The sequence below is a fragment of the Erinaceus europaeus genome, chromosome 4, assembly GCF_950295315.1.
Source record: "Erinaceus europaeus chromosome 4, mEriEur2.1, whole genome shotgun sequence".
NCBI lineage: Eukaryota > Metazoa > Chordata > Mammalia > Eulipotyphla > Erinaceidae > Erinaceus > Erinaceus europaeus.
Window position 1 is genome coordinate 26929875 of NC_080165.1, and position 25770 is coordinate 26955644.

General features: G+C 41.0%; 1 protein-coding gene across 2 annotated transcripts in view; it reads right to left on the bottom strand.

The window, feature by feature from the left end:
- The window catches only part of EFCAB6 (EF-hand calcium binding domain 6), a 259282-nt gene that overhangs the window by 100607 nt on the left and 132905 nt on the right, over positions 1-25770 (bottom strand). For both annotated transcript variants that reach the window (XM_060189120.1, XM_060189121.1), the window contains one exon: positions 24333-24501. In XM_060189120.1, the coding sequence (XP_060045103.1) occupies positions 24333-24501 (169 nt within the window). The remainder of the gene's footprint in view (positions 1-24332; positions 24502-25770) is intronic.

Here is a 25770-nt window from a genome sequence, read left to right on the forward strand (position 1 = left end):
GTGTACACATTAATGTGTACAAGGATCTGGTTTCAAGCCCCTGGTCCCCACCTGCAGGAGGAAGACCTCACAAGTAGTGAAGCAGGGCTGCAGGTGTCTCTCTGTCCCCTCATCCTCTTTATCTCCCCCTCCCCTCACAATTTCTCTCTGTCTAGATCCAATAATAACTTTTTAAGAAGAAAAGCAAAGTATTCTCTTTTAAAAATTTTTTAAAGCTTTTTAAAAATATTTATTCCCTTTTGTTGCCCTTGGTTTTTGTTGTAGTTATTATTGTTATTGATGTTGTTGTTGGATAGAGAGAAATGGAGAGAGGAGAAGAAGACAGAGAGGGGGAGAGATCTGCTTCACTGCTTGTGAAGTGACTCTCCTGAAGGTGGGTAGCTGGAGGCTCTAACTAGGATCCTTATGGTCCTTGTGCTTTGCGCCACCTGTGCTTAACCCGCTACAGTATCGGCCGAAAAGCAAAGTATTCTCTAGATTCAGACAAACAGTATTCCTTATTCCTTATTCTCCTTATTCTCCATCCCCTCTACCACCATCCTACTGATTCCTGCCCTTCCAGCTCCTCCCCTACTACTAGCCACACAGCCATTCAGAATACAGGAGTGACAGGAGAATCCACTATCACTGGGATCAGCACAGCCCATGTGAATCAAGTTCAAAAAAAGAGAGCACCGTGTCTGAAAAGAACATGGAACTTTCAAATTATATTTGATTTTTACTTGAATGGAAAACTCAAACTCTCTTGGCAAGTGCTTCTTATTGCCCAAGTGGTCCCAGTAAGACCAAATCTTCAAAGCTGAGGCAAGCCTGCCAGAGATGCAAACACAACACTGTCACACATTCGGGTCTCAGTGTGATGGGCTTTAGATACTGCTGCCTGTTAAGGGTGCAGACAAAGGAACACAGCCACTGTTTTATCTCTTAACTGACAGTAATTCTGTGAAGAATTAAATGTATGTTCAAAGGGTCAGGTCGGGTTCATCTCAGATAAAAGGTCTTCCCGTGAGAGCAGATGGCTGCTCTGATACTCTGAAGTGGGAGTTCTAGCTGGTGAGCTCCAACCTTAACAGCACAGTGGCTGGGATCAGAGAGGCTTCCTGAGCTGTAAATGCACCTTCCTGAGCCCAGGTAGTACTAAAGGCTTCCCAAGTGTCACCAAGAAAGAGAATCCGATTGCAGATCTATTAGATTCTGGTCACTGTACTTTCTTACATTTAAACCTCGCAACAAGTCTTTAACCAAAGTAGGACCAAGTCCATCTTACAAATAAGGACTTACAGTTTAGGGAGACTGAAGAAGTCATCTGGTTTCTGAAAAGACACAGCTGTAGGTGGTGTAGCAAAGGTTCAACATGTGTCAGCCTGGTGCCAGAAGACAAGGCCCCAGCAAGCCTCAGCGCTGTGGAAAGCTAGGAGAGCCTGGCTTCAACCTCACAATCTTCAGAATAGCCTGAAGCCAAAGGTGCAAGTGTCTGCCCCAAGGCTGCATGTGAGATTATGAGTAGCATGGAATCACTTAAAGAGCCTCTGCTGACACTGTGCCGGCAAGCCTGGAGCTAGCTGCAATACAGTTCAGATTACTGAGTCTAGATTTCCAGCTGAGGCTCCAGATCCTATTAGTAAACAATGGTTTGTCTTCTGCACAGAAACATGTCAATTCCCATCAAACTACCCAGGCTCTGGGTATTTTGCAGAGAACAGGTTTGAGTGGTCACCAAGCCTTTGTGTTGTGCATGTTGAAAGATGTCTATGACAGGGACTCTGAGTTAGCTATTGCATGATGAGTGACAAAACTGAGTGACAATCAACAAAGCACTGATTCTTAGAAGTCAGGAGCATAAGTGCAATATGACTAATGGTAAACAGACTTGGTTGGATTAGGCTTGGCTCCAGGCTGCAGGTTGGGTTTGGTCCTGTTCCATGTACATTTGATCTGAGGATAAAACAGAAGTGACAACAGCTGGCCTAATAGAAGACCTAATAGAAGATTCCTGGAACACAAGGCCATGCCAAACCACACAAGCAGTCTTAAGGAGATAAGAGTTCAGAGATCATGTCACAGCCATCACATCCTATGTGACCAATCCCAGTATCATCAGGACAGGGGATAGGCTCCAGCACTGAAAAGTCTAACAATGAAGAAAGGGTAGACTGAGAGCAATGACAAGTATTTGAGCCCTTCCAACTCTGAATTTGTGGAATTATACAAATGTGGTGGCAATGTTGTGAACATGATCACACCCTCAAAATCTATCTACTCCCAAATCCAGAAGTTTCTAGTGTATAGATTAGACCTACCGAATCTGCCTGATCTCATCCCACTCGATCTATCAGTGATGCTAGATGCTGTACATATTTGCCAAAACAGTGTTTCTTCTAGCCTTGACAAGTAACTCTGAACCTTCAAGACAGACCAGTGTTTCTTAACAGCAATCAAGAGTCTAGGCCCATCTAAGCACAACTTTAGTCTTGTTGGGCTCTACAGGAGTAGTATAGTAAAAAAAAAACTAGACCAAACCATCATTGTCATCATACCTGAAGCAAAAAAAGGAAAAGAAAAGAGCCCGATTTAGGCCTAGACTCTTGGTGATTGTTGTTAAGAAACATTGGTCTGTCTTGAAGTTCAGAGTCAACAAAGCTTTGATTCCTAGAAGTAAGGAGGGCAAGTGCAAATATTCAGAATAGTTCATTTTGCAAACATTTAAAATCTTTGTGTTCTCTAAGCAGAACTTGGACTAGAGTTGATGTATTATACCAAAGTAAAAGACTCTGGGGTGGGTGTGTGGGCAGGGGAGAGTTCAGGTCATAGAATAGGATGGCAGAGGACCTAGTGGGAATTATATTGTTGTGTGGAAAACTGAGAAATATTATGCATGTACAAACTATTATATTTATTGTCAACTGTAAAACATTAATCCCCTAATAAAGAAATAAAAATATAAAATAAAGCAAAATCTTAGTGTTCTGTGGACAAGTGAGCGCAGCACTTCAGCAGCAAATTGTGAAGATCCTTGATTTCTTAAGTAGATATATTTTTAATCTATAAATTCAGTGCAAGCCCAATTATAATTCTAATAATGCATTTGGGAGATAATCAGATAAACTTTATATGAAAAAAGTAAATCTGGCTGACAAGAGCCAAGAAAATATGAAAAGGGAAAAAATTAGGAAAGATCTGTTTTACCACGTTAAAAAATTGCATTGATAGAGAAGTAGAGACATAGACTAATGTATCAAAATGGGAATTTTCAGATGTAGGCCCCAATGAGTGAAACGAGGATTATTATAAATGACAAGGTTCAATTAAGTGGGAAAAAACAGGAGTGTGTCATATTATACCACATATAAAAGTCAATTCTATATGGATTATGCATTTACATTTTAAAAATAAGACAGAAAAACTTACTGAAAGAAAGTCTTGGATATTATCTATAAAAGGGGATTGGAGTAGAAAAACAGATGTCTAGTAACCAAGACTAAAAAGTCAGCCTAAGGAATTCTGTAATACTAGAGTGTTATTTTAATAAAATAAACATACAGCATGTGTTAAAAATATACGCATATAGGGGCTGGGAAGATAGCATAATGGTTATGCAAAGAGACTGATGCCTGAGGCTCCGGAGGTCCCAGGTTTAATCCCCAGCACCACCATAAGCCAAAGCTGAGCAGTGCTCTGGTTAAAAATAATAATAATAATAAAATAAAATATCTGTACATATATTAACTTAGACCAAGCAATCCTACTCCTGGAAAATCACCCCTTGGGAATAAAAGCATTACTATGCAGAGACACATAAGGAAAGACAGTTTAAATAGGAAAAAAGAAAAAGAGAAGTGATTTCCAAGCACAAAGAACAAGGATTGTCTTCAGCTTATTGGAAAACAACACAATCTATTCTTTCTCTGAGAAGAAGCAGGAATGGCTGAAAGAATGCAGGAATATCTGACTAACAATTTATTAGAACACCAATACTCAAAAGGACAAGAGTCTGCAAGAAGGAGACCTCAAACCCCGAAAGGAAGTGAGCCCTTCACCTGTCTGGTAACAGGAGCAGGTGATCAGGCTTAGGGTAGATGGTCTGGGCAGATAAGTCACTGCCAGCAAACAGAGAAACAAGTGGAGCTTGTGGTGAACTCTCAGGACTGCAGAGACTAAAGTGAGAGGCTTGAGTGCTCAGAGCCTTCCAAATAAGGGGCAGCAAAGGACTGAACCCCAAACTTCCAGGTTTCCTCTGAAGACATGAACACTAAGTAACATTCTATAAAAACTATCAGACATATTAACAGAAAGGTCCAGGTGACCCACAAAATAAGCAAGAGGAGATGATCTATGGATAGTTCAGATACTCAAGTTGTCAGGAAAAAAGATTTTTAAGTAGTTATGAATACACTTAGGAAAATACAAGACTATGTTAAAACAGAGGAAAAACACAGTAGATATGGAATATAACAAAAATAGCCAAATGGACATGCTACATATGACAAAAACACTAAAATTAAGAACTGTATAAATATAATTGAACCACAGATTAGAGAAAGCAGAGTATAGGATTGACAAACTAGAAGACAAGTCACTGGGAAATGCTGAGACTGAAGTACTGAGAGGAAAAGGGTGGAAAGTACATGGGAGAGTGAAAGAGACATGAGGGAATGATGGATGATCTGACATACTGAGCTAGAGTCCAGGAAGGACTGAGACAATGAGGTGTAAGGAAAAGCAGAAATAGTTATTGAGAATTTTTTATGTTTCAGTTTCTCAATTGAATAGATCAGCCTATTGTGGAAAGTTGCGAATGCCATCAGGATGCACAGAGAGGAAGGCAGCCCCAGACACATCAGTGACACTGAAATCCAAGAGCAAAAGGGAAGTTCTTAAAGGTTACTGAAAAGAAAAAAAAAAAGAATAACCACATTATATTGTGGTCTGGGAGGTGGCACAGTGGATAAAGCATTCGACTCTCAAGCATGAGGTCCTGAGTTCAATTTCTGGCAGCACATGTACCAGAGTGATGACTGGTTCTTTCTCTCTCTCCTCCTTTCTAATTAATAAATAAATATTTTTAAAAGACACATTATATTCAAATGGGCAGCAGTGAGACTGATGGATTATTATCAACAGAACTGATAGAAGCCAGAAGACAATGAGGTAATGAAATGTCTTTATGTGGTAGGAGAAAATAATTGCCAGATAAAACTGTTAATCCCAGCTAAACAAATGTATTATGAAAAATAAAGAGCTTATGTTTTAAAGTTTGATGTGTAAAGAGCTTTCACACTTGGAACAAAAAAGATGGAGGAACTGAAAATCAATAACTTTTCTTTAGTGTCATCAGAGAATAGTCATTTCTAGAAAGATAGGTGGCCACAGAGAATCAGCCAGGACCAGCCCATTTGTATCAGAAGTCACTGTGACTGCACCTGATAGGAATGTTTCTCTGGTAGTTTAGAAGGTACTGGAAAATTAGCTTTAGAAGGAGAAATGCTTGGGACACAAGCCTCTGTGGGAAGCAGAACACATGATCGTGGGTTTCACTACCAGCAACTCCAATAGGTTTCCAAAGTGAATGTTTTAAAGAAAATTCCCCTTGCATGTTGGGAAAACTAATCCCAAAGTGGATTAATCCCAAAGTAAGTGGTTGTGATTAAGTAGAAGAAATAATGAGTAGAAAGCAGTGAAACTAAATATGGACAAACAGCTGAGAAAAATCACTGAGACCACAACTTGTTTTATAAAAAGTTCAGTCGAAGTGGTAACCCTCTTAACCCTCTAGTAGCTAGCCTATCCAAGAAATAAACAGAAAATATTTATAATGTCAATATCATAAGTAGAAAAAGAAATATCAGGACTATGTGGACATTTAAAAGATGGTGAAGAATGGCCCAGTGTGATGTGAATACTTGACTGAATAAATGAATGAGAGAGGATACCATGAAGCGTTCCACATAATTTATGTAGGTATTCTGAATTTAAAGAGGTGGTGCATAATTTCTCACGTCTTAATGTGTGAACTTTACACTGTGACATTTTCTCCAAAAACTGAAGTGTGGAGATATGAAAGAGAGAGAGAGAGAGAGAGAGAGAGAGAGAGAGAGAGAGAGAGAGAGAGAGAGATTAGCATGGTAAAAGCCCAACAGATGCAGCTCAACCAGTTGATCAAGGTTATTATCATAGCAGTGATCAGTCCTATTGCTGGCAGATGTGCCTAACAGGATGGGGTGAGGATACCACCTCTAGGTCTTTCCCCCCCAAAATGCATTGTCCAGACAAATCCCACTTGATTGACATTTTACAAAATAGTTCAGGTCAACAAAAACAAGTTAGGTTTCAGAAATTATTATAGCCTAGAGCAACTAGCAGCATAGTGATAAAGGATCAGGTGGGATCCAGAATGAGATGCTGGGCAGAAGAAAGACGAGCTGAAAATGAAGAAAATCTGAACTAAACGACGGCACACTCGAATTCAGTGGAGTACAAAAGCGTCAGGAAGGTGACTCAGCGATATAGCATTCACCTCCCATGTGTGAGGCCCTGGGATCAATCCCTGGCTCAATACAAGAGCAACAGGGAGAACCCTATGGAAGGTGGTGTAGAATAGTGCATTTGTGTACTGGCCCCACCTCCACTATTTCTTTTATTCTTACAGAAAAAAAAAAGAGCAGGTAAGTAGATCAATGGGAAAACACATGTGTGAGAAACCTGGGCTCAATCTCTGACATCACATTAAAAAATTCTAAAAGATGGAGGAAATTGCTCAGCCAGCAATGCGCAGGACTTGCATGCCTGAGGCTTCCAGCTCCAGTGACTTGTGTACTGAGTGATGCTCTGGCACCTCTGTTTCTCAATCTCTCTAATGCAAAACTCTGTAGAAAATATGAAATAGACAAAAAAAATCCTTTTTAAAGGAGACTTATAGAGGGTGGCCAGGTGGTGGTAAACCTTGTAAGGCACACACATTCCCACACAAAAGGACCTAGGTTCAAGTACCTAGCCCCCACCTCTAGGGAGGAAGCTTTACAAGTGGTGAAGCAATGCTGCAGGTGCCTCTCTTTCTCTCTCCCTACCTATTTCTTGGTTCAACTTCTCTCTGTCCTATCAAATAAAATAAAGGAAAAATATGACTACCAGGAGCATGAATTTATTTTGCAGGCATTGAGCCCCAGAGGTAACCCTGATAGCAGTTAAAAGAAGGGGGGCAGGCAATGGCACACCCAGTTAAGCACACATAGTACTAAGTGCAATGACCCATGCAAGGATCTGGGTTCGAGTCCCCAGCTCCCCCCACCTGCAGGGGGTCTGCTTCAGTAAACAAGTCTACAGGTGTTTATCTTTCTCTCTCCTTCTCTCACTCCCCCTTCTCTCTCAATTTCTCTCTGTCCTATCTAATAAAAGGGAAAAAAATAGCCACCAGGAGTAGCGGATTTATAGTGCCAGCATAGAGCACTAGCAATAACTCTGGAGGCAAAAAGAGAGGGAAAGGGGGGTGGGGGAGAGGGAGGGAGAGAATTACAAAGGGAGATCTTTAGGCAGAATAAAAGTGAGTCCAAAACATATACAAAAATATAAGGTGGGGGATCAGCAGCAGCTGTGTTTCTCTCCCCTCCTCTACCAGGTCAAGTAGGAATACCAAAGGAGACCACCTGGGACTGCAATAAGAAAGGACTAGAATGACTTCAGGCAGGAATCCACCAAACCACTGGTGAGTGCAAACACTTGTGGCTCCTGGACAGAGAGGAGCCTAGGGAGAGATTAAGTGGCTGCTAACAGCCCGGCAGTTTACCAGTTGAGACACCACCTCCAGTCTCTTTCACAAATAAAAAGACAGCTGAAGGGAGGAGAGGATTCCCCTAAGACTCACCAAATGCAACTGTGAGTCTCCATTGCTACTGCCCTCAGAATCTAGAACAGCAGTGGGGAGGCCCTGTGCAGACACCAGGGGACAGAGAACTAACCAGGAAACTCAGGAGAAGATATATACTTCGGTGGCCTAGTGGTGGGTCTGTGAGAGTCTCTTTGCACAACCACTGGATTATCTCTGCCCCACCCTGCTTTATCTCTTGGTTCAGGAGTCAATGATTAAGCTAAGAAGCCTACTTATAGTTTAAAAGCTCTAAGGCTCCCATAGCCTATAGGGAAGAAAAAGAACAAAAGAGGTTTTTAATCCACTGAGCTCCAACTCAGGGATTAAAATAATATTGAAACAACTGTCGACTTCCATAACTGTGAACTCTCTTAATTACCTTACTTAGATACAAGTCAATCCAGGCAAGAGTGATCAGTAATTTGAAAAGTACTGAGAGAGGGAACTCATAACATACTATATAAAATGGTTAAGTCTACAAGAAGAAATATTGGAGAAATGAACCAGAACAAGTCCAGGTAAAACCCCACTCCAAAGGGTGAAGTACAAAATAATGAGGTCAACATCCAAACACTAGTCAAGGAAATAATCACAGGAATGAGTAAAGAGTTTACTGAACTGTCATCAGAAATGCAGAAACAAAAAATGAAACTCTGGAAGAAAACACTAATTATCTCAAGGTTATTTGAAAGCTGAAATCACTGAGCTAAGAACACAACTAGCTGAACAACCTAAAACAGTATCAGAACAGGGTAACAAAATAGATGAACTCCAGAAAACAGTAGAGGGGAGAGAGAATAGAATAAGTGAGGCTGAAGACAGAATTAGCAAGATCAAGGACAAATTAGAGACAACTAAAAAAGAAGTAAGAGATCTCAAAAAAAAGATTAAGAGATTCTGAAAATAACAACAGAGACCTATGGGATGACTTCAAAAGAAATAATATACACATTATTGGCTTACCAGAGGAAGAAAGAGAGGGAGGGGAAGAAAACATTCTTCAGGACATAATAGCCGAAAACTTCTCTAGTCTAGACAACATAAAAGACATAAAGGTCCAAGAAGCCCAGAGGGTCTCTAACAGAATTAACCCAGACTTAAAGACACCAAGACACACCATATTTAGAATGGAAAGGAATAAGGATAAAGAAAGGATCCTAAAGGCTGCAATAGAAAAACAAAGAGTCACCTACAGAGGAAAACCCATAAGATTAGCAGCAGACTTCTCCACACAAACACTACAGGCCAGAAGAGAATGGAAAGATATCTATCGAGTGCTCAATGAGAAAGGCTTTCAACCAAGACTATTGTATCCTGCTAGATTGTCATTCAGACTAGATGGAGCCACAAAAACCTTCTCAGACAGCAACAATTGAAAGAATCAACAACTATCACCAAAAATGCACTGAAAGAAGTTCAGAAAGGTCTCCTATAAACAGTCAGACCACCATAAATATGGCATATATTTAGAGAAAACTCTAAAAATCTACAAGAATGGCGTTAAAATATCTTCAATCTATGATATCAGTAAATGCCAATGGCCTGAATTCGTCTATTAAAAGGCACAGAGTAGGAAGATGGATCAGAAAACACAACCCAACAATATGCTGTCTACAGGAAACCCACCTAACTCAACAAGACAAACATAGACTTAAAGTGAAAGGATGGAAAACTATCATACAAGCCAATGGCCCACAAAAAAAGGGCAGGAACAGCTATTCTCAAATCTTAGATGATAGACTTTAAATAAATAAAATTTAAAAATATAGGGATGAACACTACTTAAAGCTCAGAGGATCAGTCAATCAAGAGGATTTAACAATTATTAACATCTATGCACCCAATGAGAAGATATCTAAATGCATCAAACATCTACTGAAAGAGCTAAAGCAATATATTAACAGCAACACAGTCATAGTAGGGGACTTCAGCACCCCACTCTCTCAACTTGACATATCATCCAGGCAGAAAATCAATAGAGACATGAAGGAGCTAATTGAGGAGATAAACTAGAACTATTGGACATTTTCAGAGTCATTCATTCCAAGAAACTGAAACACACATTTTACTCAAGTCCATATGGGTCATTCTCAAGGATAGACCATATGTTAGGCCACAAGACAGCATCAGCAAATTCAAGAGCATTGAAATCATCCCAAGCATCTTATCAGACCACAGTGGAATTAAACTAACACTTAACAATCAACAAAAGATTAGTAAGAGTCCCAAAATGTGGAAGCTCAATAGTACACTACTTAACAATTTCTGGGTCAAAGAGGAAATAAAGGAAGAAATCAAAATGTTTTGAGAGTTCAACAAAAATGAAGACACAAGCTATCCAAATATTTGGGACACAGCAAAGACAGTACTGAGAGGCAAGTTCATAGCCATACAAGCACACATTAGGAAACAAGAAAAGGCACAAATCAACAACCTGATAGCACATCTTAAAGACCTAGAAGAAGAAGAACAAAGGGACCCTAAAGCAACCAGAAGGACAGAAATCACTAAAGTTAGGGTAGAAATCAATAACAATGGAAATAAGAAAACCATACAAAAGATCAACAAAAGTAAATGTTGGTTCTTCGAAAGAGTGAGCAAAACCGACAAACCTTTAGCCAGACTCAAAAACAAAAAAGGGAAAAGACCCAAATAAATCGGATCATAAATGAAAGAGGAGATATCACAACAGACACCACAGAAATTCAGCATATCATGCTAGATTTCTATGAACAACTATATGCCATCAATCTAGAGAACCTGGAAGAAATGGACAATTTCCTAGATACCTACGAACTTCCAAAATTAAGTAAGGAGGAAGTAGATAACATGAACAGGCCCATCACAGCTAATGAAATTGAAATAGTTTTCAAAAACCTTCCCAAGAATAAAAGTCCTGGACCAGAAGGTTTTACAAATGAATTCTACAAAACCCTCAAAGAAGAATACCTCTACTTTTAAAAGTCTTCCAGAAGGTTGAAGACACTGGAATACTCCCTGCCAGCTTCTATGAAGCCAATATCACTTTGATACTAAAAGCAGACAGGGACACAACCAAAAAAGAAAACTACAGATCAATATCTCTGATGAACATAGATGCTAAAATACTGAACAAAATTCTAGCCAACTGGATACAGCAGTATATTCAAAAGATTGTTCATCATGACCAAGTGGGGTTTATCCCAGGGATGCAAGGTTGGTTTAATATACATAAATCAATCAATGTGATCCACCACATCAACAAAAGCAAGACCAAAAACCACACAGTCATATCAACAGATGCAGAGAAAACCTTTGACAAAATACAACATCCCTTTATGATCAAAACACTACAAAAAATGGGAATAGATGAAAAGTTCCTGAAGATAGTGGAGTCTATATATAGCAAACCTACAGCTATATATACAAACCAAGATCATACTCTGTGTTGAAAAACTGGAAGCATTTCCCCTCAGATCAGGTACTAGACAGGGATGCCCACTATCACCATTACTATTCAACATAGTGTTGGAAGTTCTTGCCATAGCAATCAGGCAGGAGAAAGGAATTAAAGGGATACAGATTGGAAGAGAAGAAGCCAAACTCTCCCTATTTGCAGATGACATGATAGTATACATAGAAAAACCTAAGGACTCCAGCAAGAAGCTTTTGGAAATCACCAGGCAATATACAGTAAGGTGTCAGGCTACAAAATTAACATTCAAAAGTCAATGGCATTCCTCTATGCAAACATTATGTTAGAAGAAGTTGAAATCCAGAAATCAATTCCTTTTACTATCGCAACAAAAACAATCAAATATCTAGGATTAAACCTACCCAAAGAAGTGAAAGACTTGTACACTGAAAATTATAAATCCCTACTCAAGGAAATTGAAAAAGACACAAAGAAGTAGAAAGATATTCCATGTTTATGGGTTGGAAGAATTAACATCATCAAAATGAATATACTACCCAGAGCCATCTACAAATTTAATGCTATCCCCATCAAGATTCCAAACACATTTTTTAGGAGAATAGAACAAATACTGCAAATGTTTACCTGGAACCAGAAAAGACCTAGAATTGCCAAAACAATCTTGAGAAGAAAGAACAGAATTGGAGGCATCACACTCCCAGATCTCAAATTGTATTATAGGGCCATTGTCATCAAAACTGCTTGGTAGTGGAACATGAATAGACACACTGACCAGTGGAATAGAACTGAGAGCCCAGAAGTGAGCCCCCACACCTATGGACATCTAATCTTTGACAAAGGTGCCCAGACTATTAAATGGGGAAAGCAGAGTCTCTCCAACAAATGGTGTTGGAAAAAAATGGGTTGAAACATGCAGAAGAATGAAACTGAACCACTACATTCCACCAAACACAAAAGTCAATTCCAAGTGGATCAAGAACTTGGATGTTAGACCAGAAACTATCAAATACTTAGAGGAAAATATTGGCAGAACTCTTTTCTGCATACATTTTAAAGACCTCTTCAATGAAATGAATCCAATTACAAAGAAGACTAAGGTAAGCATAAACCTATGGGACTACATCAAATTAAAAAGCTTCTACACAGCAAAAGAAACCACTACTCAAACCAAGAGACCCCTCACAGAATGGGAGAAGATCTTTACATGCCATTCATCAGACAAGAGGCTAATAACTAAAATATATAAAGAACTTGCCATACTGAACAACAAGAAAACAAATAACCCCATCCAAAAATGGAACATGGATAGAATATTCACCACAGAAGAGATCCAGAAGGCCGAGAAACACATGAAAAAATGTTCCAAGTCTTTGATTGTCAGAGAAATGCAAATAAAGACAACAATGAGCGATACCACTTCACCCCTATGAGAATGTCATATATCAGAAAAGGTAACAGCAGCAAATGCTGGAGAGGTTGGGGGGGTCAAAGGAACCCTCCTGCACTGCTGGTGGGAATGTAAATTGGTCCAACCTCTGTGGAGAACAGTCTGGAGAACTCTCAGAAGGCTAGAAATGGACCTACTCTATAATCCTGCAATGCCTCTCCTGGGGATATATCCTAAGGAACTCAACACACCCATCCAAAAAGATCTGTGGATCTGTGTACACATATGTTCTTAGCAGCACAATTTGTAATAGCCAAAACCTAGAAGTAACCCAGGTGTCCAACAACAGATGAGTGGCTGAACAAGTTATGGTATATATACACAATGGAATACTACTCAGCTATTAAAAATGGTGACTTCACTGTTTTTGGCTGATCTTGGATGGACCTTGAAATATTCTTGTTAAGTGAATAAGTCAGAAATAGAAAGATAAATATGGGATGAGCTCACTCTCAGGCAGAAGTTGAAAAACAATATCAGAAGAGAAAACACTAAGCAGAACCTGAACTGGAATTGGTATGTTGCACCAAAGTAAAAGACTCTGGGATATGTTGTGGGGAGAATACAGTTCCAAAAAGGATGATAGAGGACCTAGTGGGGGTTGTATTATTATATGGAAAACTAACAAATGTTATGCATGTACAAACTATTGTATTTACTGTTGAATGTTAAACATTAATTCCCCAATGAAGAAATTTAAATATATATGGTAGAAAATACAATGGCAATAGTAAATATGCAGATACAAAAGGCAGTTTATTTACTCTAAAAAATAGCATCTTGGAGGATTGACATATAACTACAAATTAAAATGCATAATGTCAGGTCATGGGTGTAGCTTAGTGGTAGTGAGTATTATCTGCATTTGTAAGGCTCTGGGCTCCATCCCAACTGCCAAGCAAAGACAAAACAGAATGTCAACAATAAAACAAGGGATAAGAGAGGATAAGTGAAATTAAAGAATTTTAAAATCTAGGTTTGTTAAGGAAAGTTCATCATACTTTCTACTTGGTGAAATGCAATAATACCTGAATATGTGTTGGAATCACTATTACCTTTTCTCTATTGGACTACCAGGGTGCAACCAATAATAATAGAGTGGGAAGTGCAAAAGTAGCCAAAGTTGAACAGTTTAAGAGAAGGCAGGAAAGGATCGAGAGAGAAACATAGGAGAGCTGGGACACACAGGAAAAAGAAACACTGAGAAAGAGACAAACCCAACTCTACCAATAGTTACGTAAACGTAAAATGGTTTGGATACTCCAAGTAGAACTCACTAAGGCTGCCCTGATTTATTTGGGGGGAAAAAAACAAAAAAACAAAACAAACAAACAGACAAAAAACCAGCTCTGTGCTGCCCATTATAGATTTACTTTAAATATGGGCATTCAGAAAGTTTGAACTAAAAGCATAAAAAGAAGAAGAAAAAGAGGGCAGGCATGCTAAAACTAAACAACAGTGACAAAAAAGCTGAAGGCTCTGTATGATTATCTGACATAAATAGGCTTGAAGGTAAATAGCATTGCTCTGTATCAAGAGAATCATGTCATAATGATAAAGGAGGTAATTTACAAGAAGTTTCAGCAATTCTAAATCTCCATGTATCCAATAATTTTGCTTCAATTGAAAAAGCAACAACCAACAGAGTGAAGAAAGGTCTCACTAGGCAAATCTACACTGGGAGACCCAGCACACTTCTTTCAACAGTTAATGGAAGAAGCTGACAAAAATGTGGTAAGGATACAGATATTCTAACACAATTAATAAGGTTAACCTAAATGAGATACTCAGAAATAATCTGAGCATACAGGATGGACACATTCTTTTCAAGTGCTGATAAAGTACTTACCAAAATTGGCTCTATGGTGGATCATAGCCCCAGCCTAAATATATTTCAATAGGTTGGCTGAGTCATTTAGACCTTATTGTTTATTCTCTGATCACAATGGAATCAATTTTAAAATCAATAATAAAAGGTAAATCATAGATTCCAGCTGTTTGAAAATGAAACAGTGCCCTTTGGAAAAAACTGTTAGTACCAGCCAAATAATCACTAGGATAGTGCCCTTGCTATACCACTGAGCTTCTGGGCTCAATCCTACCCCCCACTGAATTAGGGGAAGGTGTGATGTCTGTCCCTCTCTCTCTGTTTCTGTATATATATATCTGAATAAAAGTAGCTCAGAATGATGACTCTATGGAGACACAGACAAAAATAGTTGTCAGGAAAAGAAGAAATTGCAGGAAAATCATAAAATATTTTCTGTTTATTTTTGCCATCAGTATTATCACTGGGACTTGGTGTCTTCATGGCTCTACCATTTCCAGCTGCCATTTTCTGTATTTTTTTTTTAGTAGAGAGTAAGAGACAGAGAGAAATAGAGAAGAAGAGAAGAGAGAGAAAAAGAGAGAGGAAGAGAGAGAGGGAAAGACTAGAAGTACTACTCCAATATCCATGAAGATTCTCTGCGCAGATGGAAATCAAGGACTTGAGCCAGTTCCTCAAGCATGGTAACATACACTCTGAGTCATCACCTAGTCCCTATAAAATATTTTGAATTAAATGATAATGAAAGCAAGACACACTGTAATGTGTGTGATGTGGTTAACCCTGTTCTTATGAGGGCAAGCAGAACCATCAACACATACATCACTGAAATAAGGTCTAGAGAACAACACTAGAAAAAAATCAGGTAGGAGGAAGAAAATGATGAGTGAAGCAAAAATATATAAAACAAATACCCAAGAGGCAAATAAAATACAAGTAAAATTTACATAGAAAATTTACTCATCAAAAGATAGATTTCAACCTCTGATTCTGGGTAAGATGGACTAATTTAAAACAAGGGAACATTCACAAGGACAACACTGGGAAAGCTCAATACAAAATAACCAGATGATAACAGAGAACAAGGAAGACTTAAGGCCTGAAGGGATTGAGGCTGCAAAGCAGAAAAGATCCTTCAGCAGAGGAAGCTGGATCACACTTTCCAGGGGAACTTCTGGTGGTTCTGCAAGTGGCTTCCGTCTGGGAAAGGCTATCAAGCCTTCTGGGCTGACAGAAGACAAGGCCCTTGGAGTTTTCTGGCTGTGTGGCACTGGAGGGGTAAGCTGGGAACTGGGGTGTGGAGTGGGGGAGGGAGGGCAGGGAGGACTCATGCCAGGCCTCAACTGGAAACTTCTGGCAAGCAGAATGCTTGGTGGACAAAGGACTGCTCGGGAGAAAGGCTCGAGGATTCAAAGAACAGTCTCAGTAATTATAGACCCCAGAGGGTCTATAATTACCCCTTCTCTGGAGGATGTCCCCACCTGGGTATAATTAAATGCCAGTGAAGACAGCATTGGCCCTTAGCAAAAGGATATTGTTAAGAGATGGAGAAATAGGGGGTCGAGCTGTAGCACAGCAGGTTAAGCTCATATGGTGCAAAACTTGAGAACTGGCTTAAGGATCCTGGTGCGAGCCCCCAGCTCCCCACCTGCAGGGGGGTCGCTTCACAAGCAGTGAAGCAGGTCTGCAGCTGTCTGTCTTTCTATTCCCATCACTGTCTTCCCCTCCTCTCTCTGTATTTCTCTCTGTCCTATCTGGCAACATCAATAACAACAACAATAGTAACCACAACAGTGATAAAAACAACAGAAAGGAAAATAAATAAATAAAATAGTTTTTTTAAAAAAAGATGGAGAAATAAATAAATATAGACTTAAATGACTGTATGGGTTTTAGACCAATAAAGTTAAAGATGTAAGGGATCCGTGACACACAGCTGGCCACCCCCTTTAAACTACTACAAGACTAGGGAGCTGCCTAGAACAGGAAGTTAAAGATCAAGGTGTATTCCTCCTCTCCCCACAGCATCTGCGTATTTCATCTGTTTTCCAAAGTCTGTTTTCACCTGACTTTCAACCCCCCTGAACAAGCCTATACTCTTCGTGCTAAGCCTGATTAGCTCTCAGAGCAGCATTGAGTACAACAGTCCTGCTGACAGCTATCAAACTGCAACATAGCGTCAAAAGCATCAGTTCTTAAAGGGCCAACTTGGGGAGAGGATGCCCTGTTCTCTCTCTCTCTGGATGTGTCTTTACATGGATTTATTTACGTGCCTCTCACTGTGCATGTTTCTATTTGCCCCTCTCCATGTTCCCTTATTCATGTGCTTTTACTCTCATAAGCACAAGGACCGGCATAAGGATCCCGGTTCGAACCCCGGCTCCCCACCTGCAGGGGAGTCGCTTCACAGGCGGTGAAGCAGGTCTGCAGGTGTCTATCTTTCTCTCCTCCTCTCTGTCTTCCCCTCCTCTCTCCATTTCTCTCTGTCCTATCCAACAATGACAACAACAATAATAACTACAACAATAAAAAAACAACAAGGGCAACAAAAGGGAATAAATAAATTAAATAAATAAAATTTAAAAAAAAGAAGATGTAAATCCAGTTGAACTATATTTAATAATTGACTTAAAAGCCAAATTCACCCAGTCATCATAATGATTTATTTTGCTTGTCTATACTCAATGGCTCTAATGAGATTCCTGACAGTGTACCTGGGGTTTGGTTTACACGAGGGTCCCTGAACCCCAAGTGGTAAAGACTGATTCGATTAGGAAGTGGTGGTGGTGGTGGAGTAGGGAAGTGAGTCTAAGCAGTGTCCGAGGGTGGAAGGGATATAGGAAGACACTTTTTTGCTAAGCAAGCCAAAGAGTCATTGTCTTCTGATAGACACGGGAGTAAGAGCCAAGGGCACTAAGAATCTGGGGCACGGGGTAGGGCTGCAAGGGACTCCCATGTCCCCTTTCCACAGACTCTCAGAGGGGCTCCGTGTGCCGTTGTTAAGTCTCCAGAGGCCTCTGCTGGGATTTGGAGATGAGACTAAGAATAGCAGTGAGTTCACCGAAGCTGTGCGTATTTACTGAGGATGAAGAATAGCAATTTCCCATAAAGAACAGTCAATTACAGGGAATTTGAATTGTAAATCTGCCCTCAAGTTCCTGATAGATGGAGTAACTCAATTAATCTAATTACTCAATTAGACTAATCCCAACTTAGGTGTCTTTGGGTGTTTTCTCATTCTGTGTTTCCCTTGGGTCACTGGCTCCAAGCAGTGAGCATCTGCTTCATCTGTGTCCCCCATGTGGCTTAGTCCTATACCAAGTGTGAGAGAGAAACATTCAAAATGTTCTCAGAGTGTAAGGGTGGCAAAGACAGCTATACTTGCCCACCTAGTATATATTCTCTCTCACATACATAGTCAGACCTGACCTTTTCAATAGTATACCCAGTAATGTACATACACAAAGAAATCACATGAAATTTGGCCAGGAACATAGCTACCAAATATACATACTTACATTTGTATCTCCCATTCTTTCCTATAGATGAGAAAGGTCAGATAACATCATCTTGGATGTATGTATATGCATACATATATGTATCTGTGTAGAGGGAGGGGTGGGGAGGGAGAGAGAGAGAAAGAAAGAGAGAGAGAGAGAGAGAGAGAGACTGTTGAAAGGAACTCCCACGAAAGTCCTTTTTTTTAAAAAACTAAAGATTTGTCTGGATCAAGCCTTCTGCTTTCTGATCTTGAGCCTGAAACATGTGTGTGATAGTTGGTGCTCATGTAGCTCTCATGCATGTATGAGGTTAAAACTGGAAGAGTAAAAGTAGAGAGAAGCTGAGTCTCTGGAATCACTGCAAAGCTGCCATAAAGACCCTGTTCCAGCAACCCTCAAAGTCTCTGTAAATAAGAGATAAAAGAAAAATAGCCACCTCATTTATTCAAGATGCTATCTGGTGGGGGGGAGGCTTTTAATTCTGCATATGAAGTAGAAGAAGAAAGGGAAGTATCCAGAGAAGGAATATTAAGATTCTAGGTCACCACCATCATCAAAAACATTTTGAGAACTTGTTTGGAGGTTCTAGCAGCTACTTGTATACCCTCGACCAAAGGCCAGTCCATCTCTATTCGGGGAAGCCCACCCTCTTTGACCGAGCACACAGCTTCGGGAGGGACGCACACCCGCCTAGCTAGCCAGATCAGCCGAACCAACTCTGCAATCAATAGGGTGACAGATGTCGCAGCCAGATCGCCCTCACATCCCATCAATAACATTTTGAAACATTTTTTCTGTAACACTTGTTCTTGACTCTTTATTTAAATAAAATGACAAACTGAAAAAGATGCAAAGTCACTAGTTGTGTGGTCCAATGGCCAGAGCTATGGGCTGGGAGAACAAGATGTCCTGGGTGAATGTCACAGGGACATCATGAAAAAGGAGTCAATGCAAGAGGCAAAATAGTAAGTCAGGTCTAGGATGGTTCTAGAAAGAAAAGCCCTGACTCTAAGGGAAATTACAGCTTTGACCATGAAACCCTAGTGGCTCTGTCTCTGTTGGGACAGTAAGTCATCTCTGTGTGTAATATCGGTCCTCCTGCATTCATCAGAAGCTCGGGCGGCCCTTACACAGAAGAAAGGCAAAGCAGGAAGGACAGGAATACCGCACACCCATCAGCAAACAGAAGGTGTAGACACTATCTTCCTAGTCACGAAGCTGGAAACACATAGCAGTGATCTTGGCGATGAGGGTGCTGGAACTCAGTGGAACTCAGTTGGCCCTAAGCCAACACTGAGCTCTAGAGTCTCCGCTCACAATTGTACCTCACTGAGTCTCTGGACAATCACCTTCTTCCACTGCACTAGGGAAGGTATTAATGTGAGGGATTAAATAATCAGAACTTCAAATCTAGGGTCTAAGGTTCCTAGCCAAATGACCAACACCTGTTGCACACATAAGGGGGAAAGTGGGTTTCTGTGTTACTGGCTCCCAGCTTCCTGGGATGAAACTCTGTACTACTTCAATGTACAAATTGATATCAATTTATCACTGCTGTGGGTGAAGGAAAGGCCAGCTCACACATCCACAACCACAGTGACAGGAAGATATCAAGTGGTATTGCTGTTCAAATAAAAACTCTGAGGCCAGATACAAGCTCAGAGCTGCCATCAATAACACCTGTACTTACAGGTAAGCTGGTAAGACAACCAGAAGGGCCTGAGGGTGAATAATACAGACATGGATTCAAGTTCAAGTGTCTGAATGATTAACCAGCTGAGCAACTTAAGTAATCAGCCACCATCTTAACTCCATAGCTTCCTTCTCCTCCTCTATGAAATGGGCATCATGTAACCACACACTGTGGGGCTGGTTAGAAATAACACACAAAGATGCCTCTTAATACAGGTGAGGTCCTGTGAACACTGATTTCAGAGGCTCCTGTCACCACCCAGTCATCTCCCAGTTAAGAATTGCCTTTAAGAATTGTTAATGCCTTTAAGAATTGTTGTTTTGTCATCGTTTAAATGTACAGATTCCTAGGAGTTCATTTTAAACATTTCCTTGACATTTAAATTTGACTTTCCCAAACCTTTGCTATCTGGATGCCCTGGTAGATGTCCGACCTAAATCCTCTCTTCTTTCTTTCTTTCTTTCTTTCTTTCTTTCTTTCTTTCTTTCTTTCTTTCTTTCTTTCTTTCAATAGTTTTCCCATAGACCCTGATTGTTCTGGCCCCAACTGCACTGACAGTAGAATCACACTCATCTACAATCCTTTCAATTAATGACAAACATTTACATAATGCTTTAAAGTAGTCAGCCAGCATGTGAACAACAAACTCAGGTCCCCAATAGTTTGCATAATCACCCCATCATTGTTGATCTTGAGGCAAAGCAGCTGGTTATAACGGGATTTTTTTCCCAAAGAAGCCATGAGTTGGGAAAGCATAGATATTCTATCAATAACTGTGTTCACAGAGAATTGGTTAATAATCTCCATGTTAAAACATCTAAGTCTTCTCCCTTTCATGACCCTGCTTTCCTTTCCTCCCTCATCAAGGGCACCTCTCCAGACTTTGGGAATATCTTCTGCAGGCCAAGGACCTGGAAGGTGGAGAGTTGCAGGCTCTACAGAGAAGCAGGCTACAGAGTGACTGACAGGGTCTTGCCCCTGGCATCTGACTGCAGTGTAGAGAAACTAGCAGGAGCTCCCATGGGTTTGGGACATCACCGTGGGAAGGGGTAGAAGCCAGCTTCACTTCAAAGAATCCCAGCAGGCTTCTGAAAAAGTATGTTTCTCTTTGCCCCTGGAGGCATTCACTCAGAACCCCAGTAAGGATTTTAAAAAACTATTTTATTGATTTGAGAGAGAGATACCAGTACCAGAGCACAGCTCAGCTTTGGCTTATGGTGGTTCTGGGGACTGAACCTGGGACCTCGGATTCTCAGGCATGAAAGTCTTTTGCAGAACTACAGCTCCACTGGGAATTGTAGTTTCCCTTCAAGATTCATCTATTGTTTCAACAGATGGTTACTGGGGCCTAGCATAGGTCATGCATGTGGGATACATCACTATCCATAAGAGATAAAAAAGGGTCAGGAGGCAGCTTATCATGCCTTACTGAGTTTAAGGCCTTGTGGTTGGAGGCCTAGAAACACCAGGAACACCAGGGAGGGCTGCATGGTGAAGTGGTGGCTAGTGTCCTTCCCCCTTTCACACCCTTCCCTTCTCATTCTAAAATAAAAAGAATAGTCATCCTAATCTGGGACAATTTTCAAGGGAGTCAAGAAACTTTGTTGATGAAGACCCCAAGGGGCTAGGAGATGGAGACGACTCTCCTGGTAGAACACAGCATGGCTTAACATGTTGAAGGATCTGGGTTTGAGCCCCAGTACCACATGGGAGCCTTATGGGTAGCACCAGGGGAAGCTTCACAGATGGTGGAGCAGTGCTGTGGTGTCTCTCTTCTTTGCCTCCTCCTATCTGCATTTTATTATTCTATTTTATTTTATTTTATTTTATTTTATTTCATTTCCTCCAGAGTTATGACTGGAGCTTAGTGCCAGCACTATAAATCCACTGCTCCTAATGGCCACTTTTTCTTTTTTATTTATTTATTTTAAATCTTTTTATTTATTTATTATTGGATAGAGACAGAGAAATTAAGAGGGGAGGAAGAGAGAGAGAGACACCTGCAGCCCTGCTTCACCACTCGTGAAGCTTCCCCACTTCAGGTGGGGACTAGGGGCCTGAACCTGAGTCCTAGTGCACTGTACTATGTGTGTCACTGCCTGGCCCTCCTAATGACCATTTCCCCCTGTTGGTATGCTTCTAGTTCTGCTTCTGGGATCCCTTCTGTTACACTGCTTGACGCTGTGGTCTATTTACATGGTCATTCTGTTACATTGGTTTGGTCTCACTCCCCCTGCCTCCAGGAGATTTTGGTTTAGTCCTTACCTTTTTGCACTTTTTCCTTCTCCCCGCCCCTTATCCTATATACTTCCTTGGTTCCTGACTCTTCCTCAGGAGGAGAGAGATGGAAGATAGAATTGGGTTGTGATTAGATTAGATTAGATTAGATTAGTTTTTTGAACCGTTTGCTCGTGAATAAAGAAATACTGCTTCTCTGTTCAGCCATGTGTCCCTGGTTGTCTGTCTCCCACCGCAAAGCTAGCCCAGCATACTGGTGCCCTGAACTTTGACTGACACTCCCCACTTTATTGGATAAGACAGAAATAGATTGGGATGGGAGGGGGGATAGAGAGGGAAAGAGAAAAACAGACAACTGTGACATGCTTTGCAAGAGGCTCATGGGGAATGGGGGCTCAGAATGGGGGCTCCAGCCTGGATCCTTGTACAGGCCCTTGCATTTAGTACTATGTGAGCTTAACTGGGTGTGCCACTGCCTGGTCCTGTCCATACTTTTTTTTTTTAAGAATGGGGAAAAAGGGGACTTGGCAGTAGCGCAGCAGGTTAAGCACACGTGATGCAAAGCGCAAGGACCAGCATAAGGATCCCTGTTCGAGCCCCCAGCTCCCCACCTGCAGGGGAGTCGCTTCACAGACGGTGAAGCAGGTCTACAGGTGTCTGTCTTTCTCTCCCTCTCTGTCTTCCCCTCCTCTCTCCAATTCTCTCTGTCTTATCCAACAACAATAAAAAAAAAAAAACAAGGGCAACAAAAGGGAAAATAAATAAATAAAATATTTTAAAAATTAAGGGGGAAAAAGGAAGACTCCAAGATTTTCACCCTGACCAGCTGGAAGTAAAGGTCACCCTTGACTGAGGATGGAGGCCTCCTGCTAAGAACCTAGTGAGTCTCAGACCCCCAGGAGAAAAGTGGAATAGATAGCTGGCAACCTGAGACTGAGAACTCACAAGAGTGAAATGGGATATGACCTATGGATTTAAACATTTGAGTGCAGGTAAAGTCATGGGATGGAGGACTTTGCAGCCTCACTAACGGCCTGAACGTGTTTGCTTCCAATGCTTCCCTGCCCTCTGTAGCCGCTTTTCTATTTGGAAAGGCCAGAGGCACACTCGCTGATTCTTGGCTCCTGTGAACCTAAGAGCTAACTTGAATTGAGGACATGGGGCACATTGATCATTGTAGAGTATAATGCACTGGGGGTCAGGAGCGATCAGGACAGGGAATCAGAGGGGAATAAACTGTAGGGCAAAGGCCCTGGGGAGTGCTAGAGGGGTTCACACCCCTTGCCACCATTCAGTAACCTAACTGCCCTTCTCAGAATCATTAGTGACAGGCTACCAGCCACCTGGTCCCCAGCTCAGACAGCAGAAATCCAGGAACCATCCTTGAATCTCCCTTCTCCTTAGTTCCTTATTTCTTGACTCTAGCCTCCTCCTCAAGCCCCATATGCTCACTTAACAGCAGGTCCTGTCGTCTTTTGTTTTGTTTTGTTTGGAGAGGGGAGGTCTAGACTGTTCCAATAGCTACATAATCCCATCTGTGTGCCTCTATTCCCCCGCTCCATCCAGCATCCTGGATGCTGCCATCAGGAGCTTGGAAAGAGATGCTGAAGAGCCTGTTACAGAACCTGGCATGGGGGTAGGCCTCAGATAAATAGCAGCAACTAATATAATTATTCTCTTCGTGGAAGTATATTTCATTGCCTTCTTCCAAATTTGTCTACCCGGGCACTGCTACATATTAGCTGAAATGCTTTCCTTAAAAATAGCTGAAGATGATTAGCTAGCAAGATCATAATAGGAATTTTAAGCAATCATTTAAATTAATTCCTGAGAAGTCTATGCAGAACCCTTCAAGCTGAGTCCTTTCTGGCAAAACCTCACTAGTTCCCATAAGCACATGCAAATCAGCAAATCAGAGCTTCCCATATTTTGCTGCCAGATTTTTTTTTTTAATTTTCTGGAGGAACAAGCCACAGCTCTGCTACTGCATGATTATAGGACACAGGCAGGGTGGGGCCTGACAGCTTTGCCTTCCCATCCCCCGACTGTCCAAATCCTTGGCAAAAGGTCCAGCAATGTATCAAGATAGCTTTCTTTAAAAGTGAAAAAAAAAAAAAAAACCTCAAATGTAGCCACATCCATAGAAAAAGTGTTCTCTGAAGTTCCCAAATACATTTCTGGCCTAAAGGATGCTTTAAAATTGTTCAAAGATGCTTGAGAGTAGCTCTGCTTGGCTCTGGAATAGCATTGAAAACTATTTCATTGAGCATGTTAGCATAATAAGACAGGTTAACTTTTTTAGGAGAGGGGAAAAAATAACCCCAGAAGAAGAAATCATTTATATGCCCACCTTCCTGAAGTCATGCTTGCCAATTTTGCTGCAGGGCTCCTTGCTGTAGTCAAGAAATCGCCTTCTGAATACTGGGTCCTGCTTCTGTATGTAGGTTTTGAGCTTGCCAAGAACTTCATCCATGGTCATGCTCCTTGTCAATGTGCTTTTGTGACTGGCAGGTCTGGTTCTGAAATCACAAACAGGTATTCAGAGCCAGCAGAGTCCTTCCTATAGGCGTCCTCCAGCTTCCACTCAGCCCACAGCAGCAAGGAAGTGTACGCTATGTATTTGATGAGCAATGAAATAGATGCTCAGGGAGATGGAGTGGCTTGGTGACTGGTCATATCAAAGACTGGAAGATGTGGTGGCAGACCAGGGTGGGTACTCCAGGAGACAAGTGATTTCTCATCCTTGCACTAATATGTTCACTTGTGTTTGGGGCTGGTGAAGACACTGTGTGACCAGGCAGACATGGTGAAGAGTGTTTTGGTGAACTGAGAATATGAAGCCAGTACCCATCATAAAGCACTAAATTAAATAGACTGTGTTGTGGTAATTAAATCAGGGAACTTCTCAGACATCCCTGGGAATGAAGGCAAGGATTTTTTTCAGGTTCATTTCTTTCTATTTTCTTTTTTAAAGATCCACTTTATTTATTCCCTTTTGTTGCCCTTGTTCTACTGTTGTAGTTATTATTGTTGTTGTTATTGGTGTTGTCGTTGTTAGATAGGACAGAGAGAAATGGAGAGAGGAGGGAAAGACAGAGAGAGGGAGAGAAAGATAGACACATGCAGACCTGCTTCACCGCTTGTGAAGTGACCCCCCTGCAGTTGGGGAGCTGGGGGCTCGAACCGGGATCCTTACACCAGTCCTTGTGCTTTGCACCACCTTCGCTTAACCCGCTGCGCTACCACCCGACTCCTTCCAGGTTCATTTCTATGATCAGCATGGTGTATGAAACAAACATGGCATGTAATGTGCTATGTGTGAGTGCGAGCATGTATGTGTAACCAGAGGAAAAATGGTTTCTTCAGATATCTGGAAATTTTCTAAGCCTCATTTTTAAGGGCCAGGCAGCTACCAGACTGAAGGAGAAGGAACTCCTTTCCTGCTTCTGTCGACTTTTAGAAGTTCTTTTGTCAACTCCACATCCTGTGAAATGCTTAATTGCCTTTGCTTTTTTCGATGGTTTTAAGAGACATCCATATTTCATCGTAGAATACTTAACCTTTCTCTTAAAATGCCATCTTTCTGCCCATTTATAAATCAGCTACTACTGAAATATCTAGATACTCACATTTCATTAGCATACCATTAGAATATTCCTATTGCTCCATACTCACGAATGTCTTAAAGGGATGCCAACAAAGTGAAGGCTGCTGTACAGTTAGTTCTACATTATACCTTTCCTTGTGGATTTACTATAAGCTATGAACAAGCAAGTTCAAGTAGTATC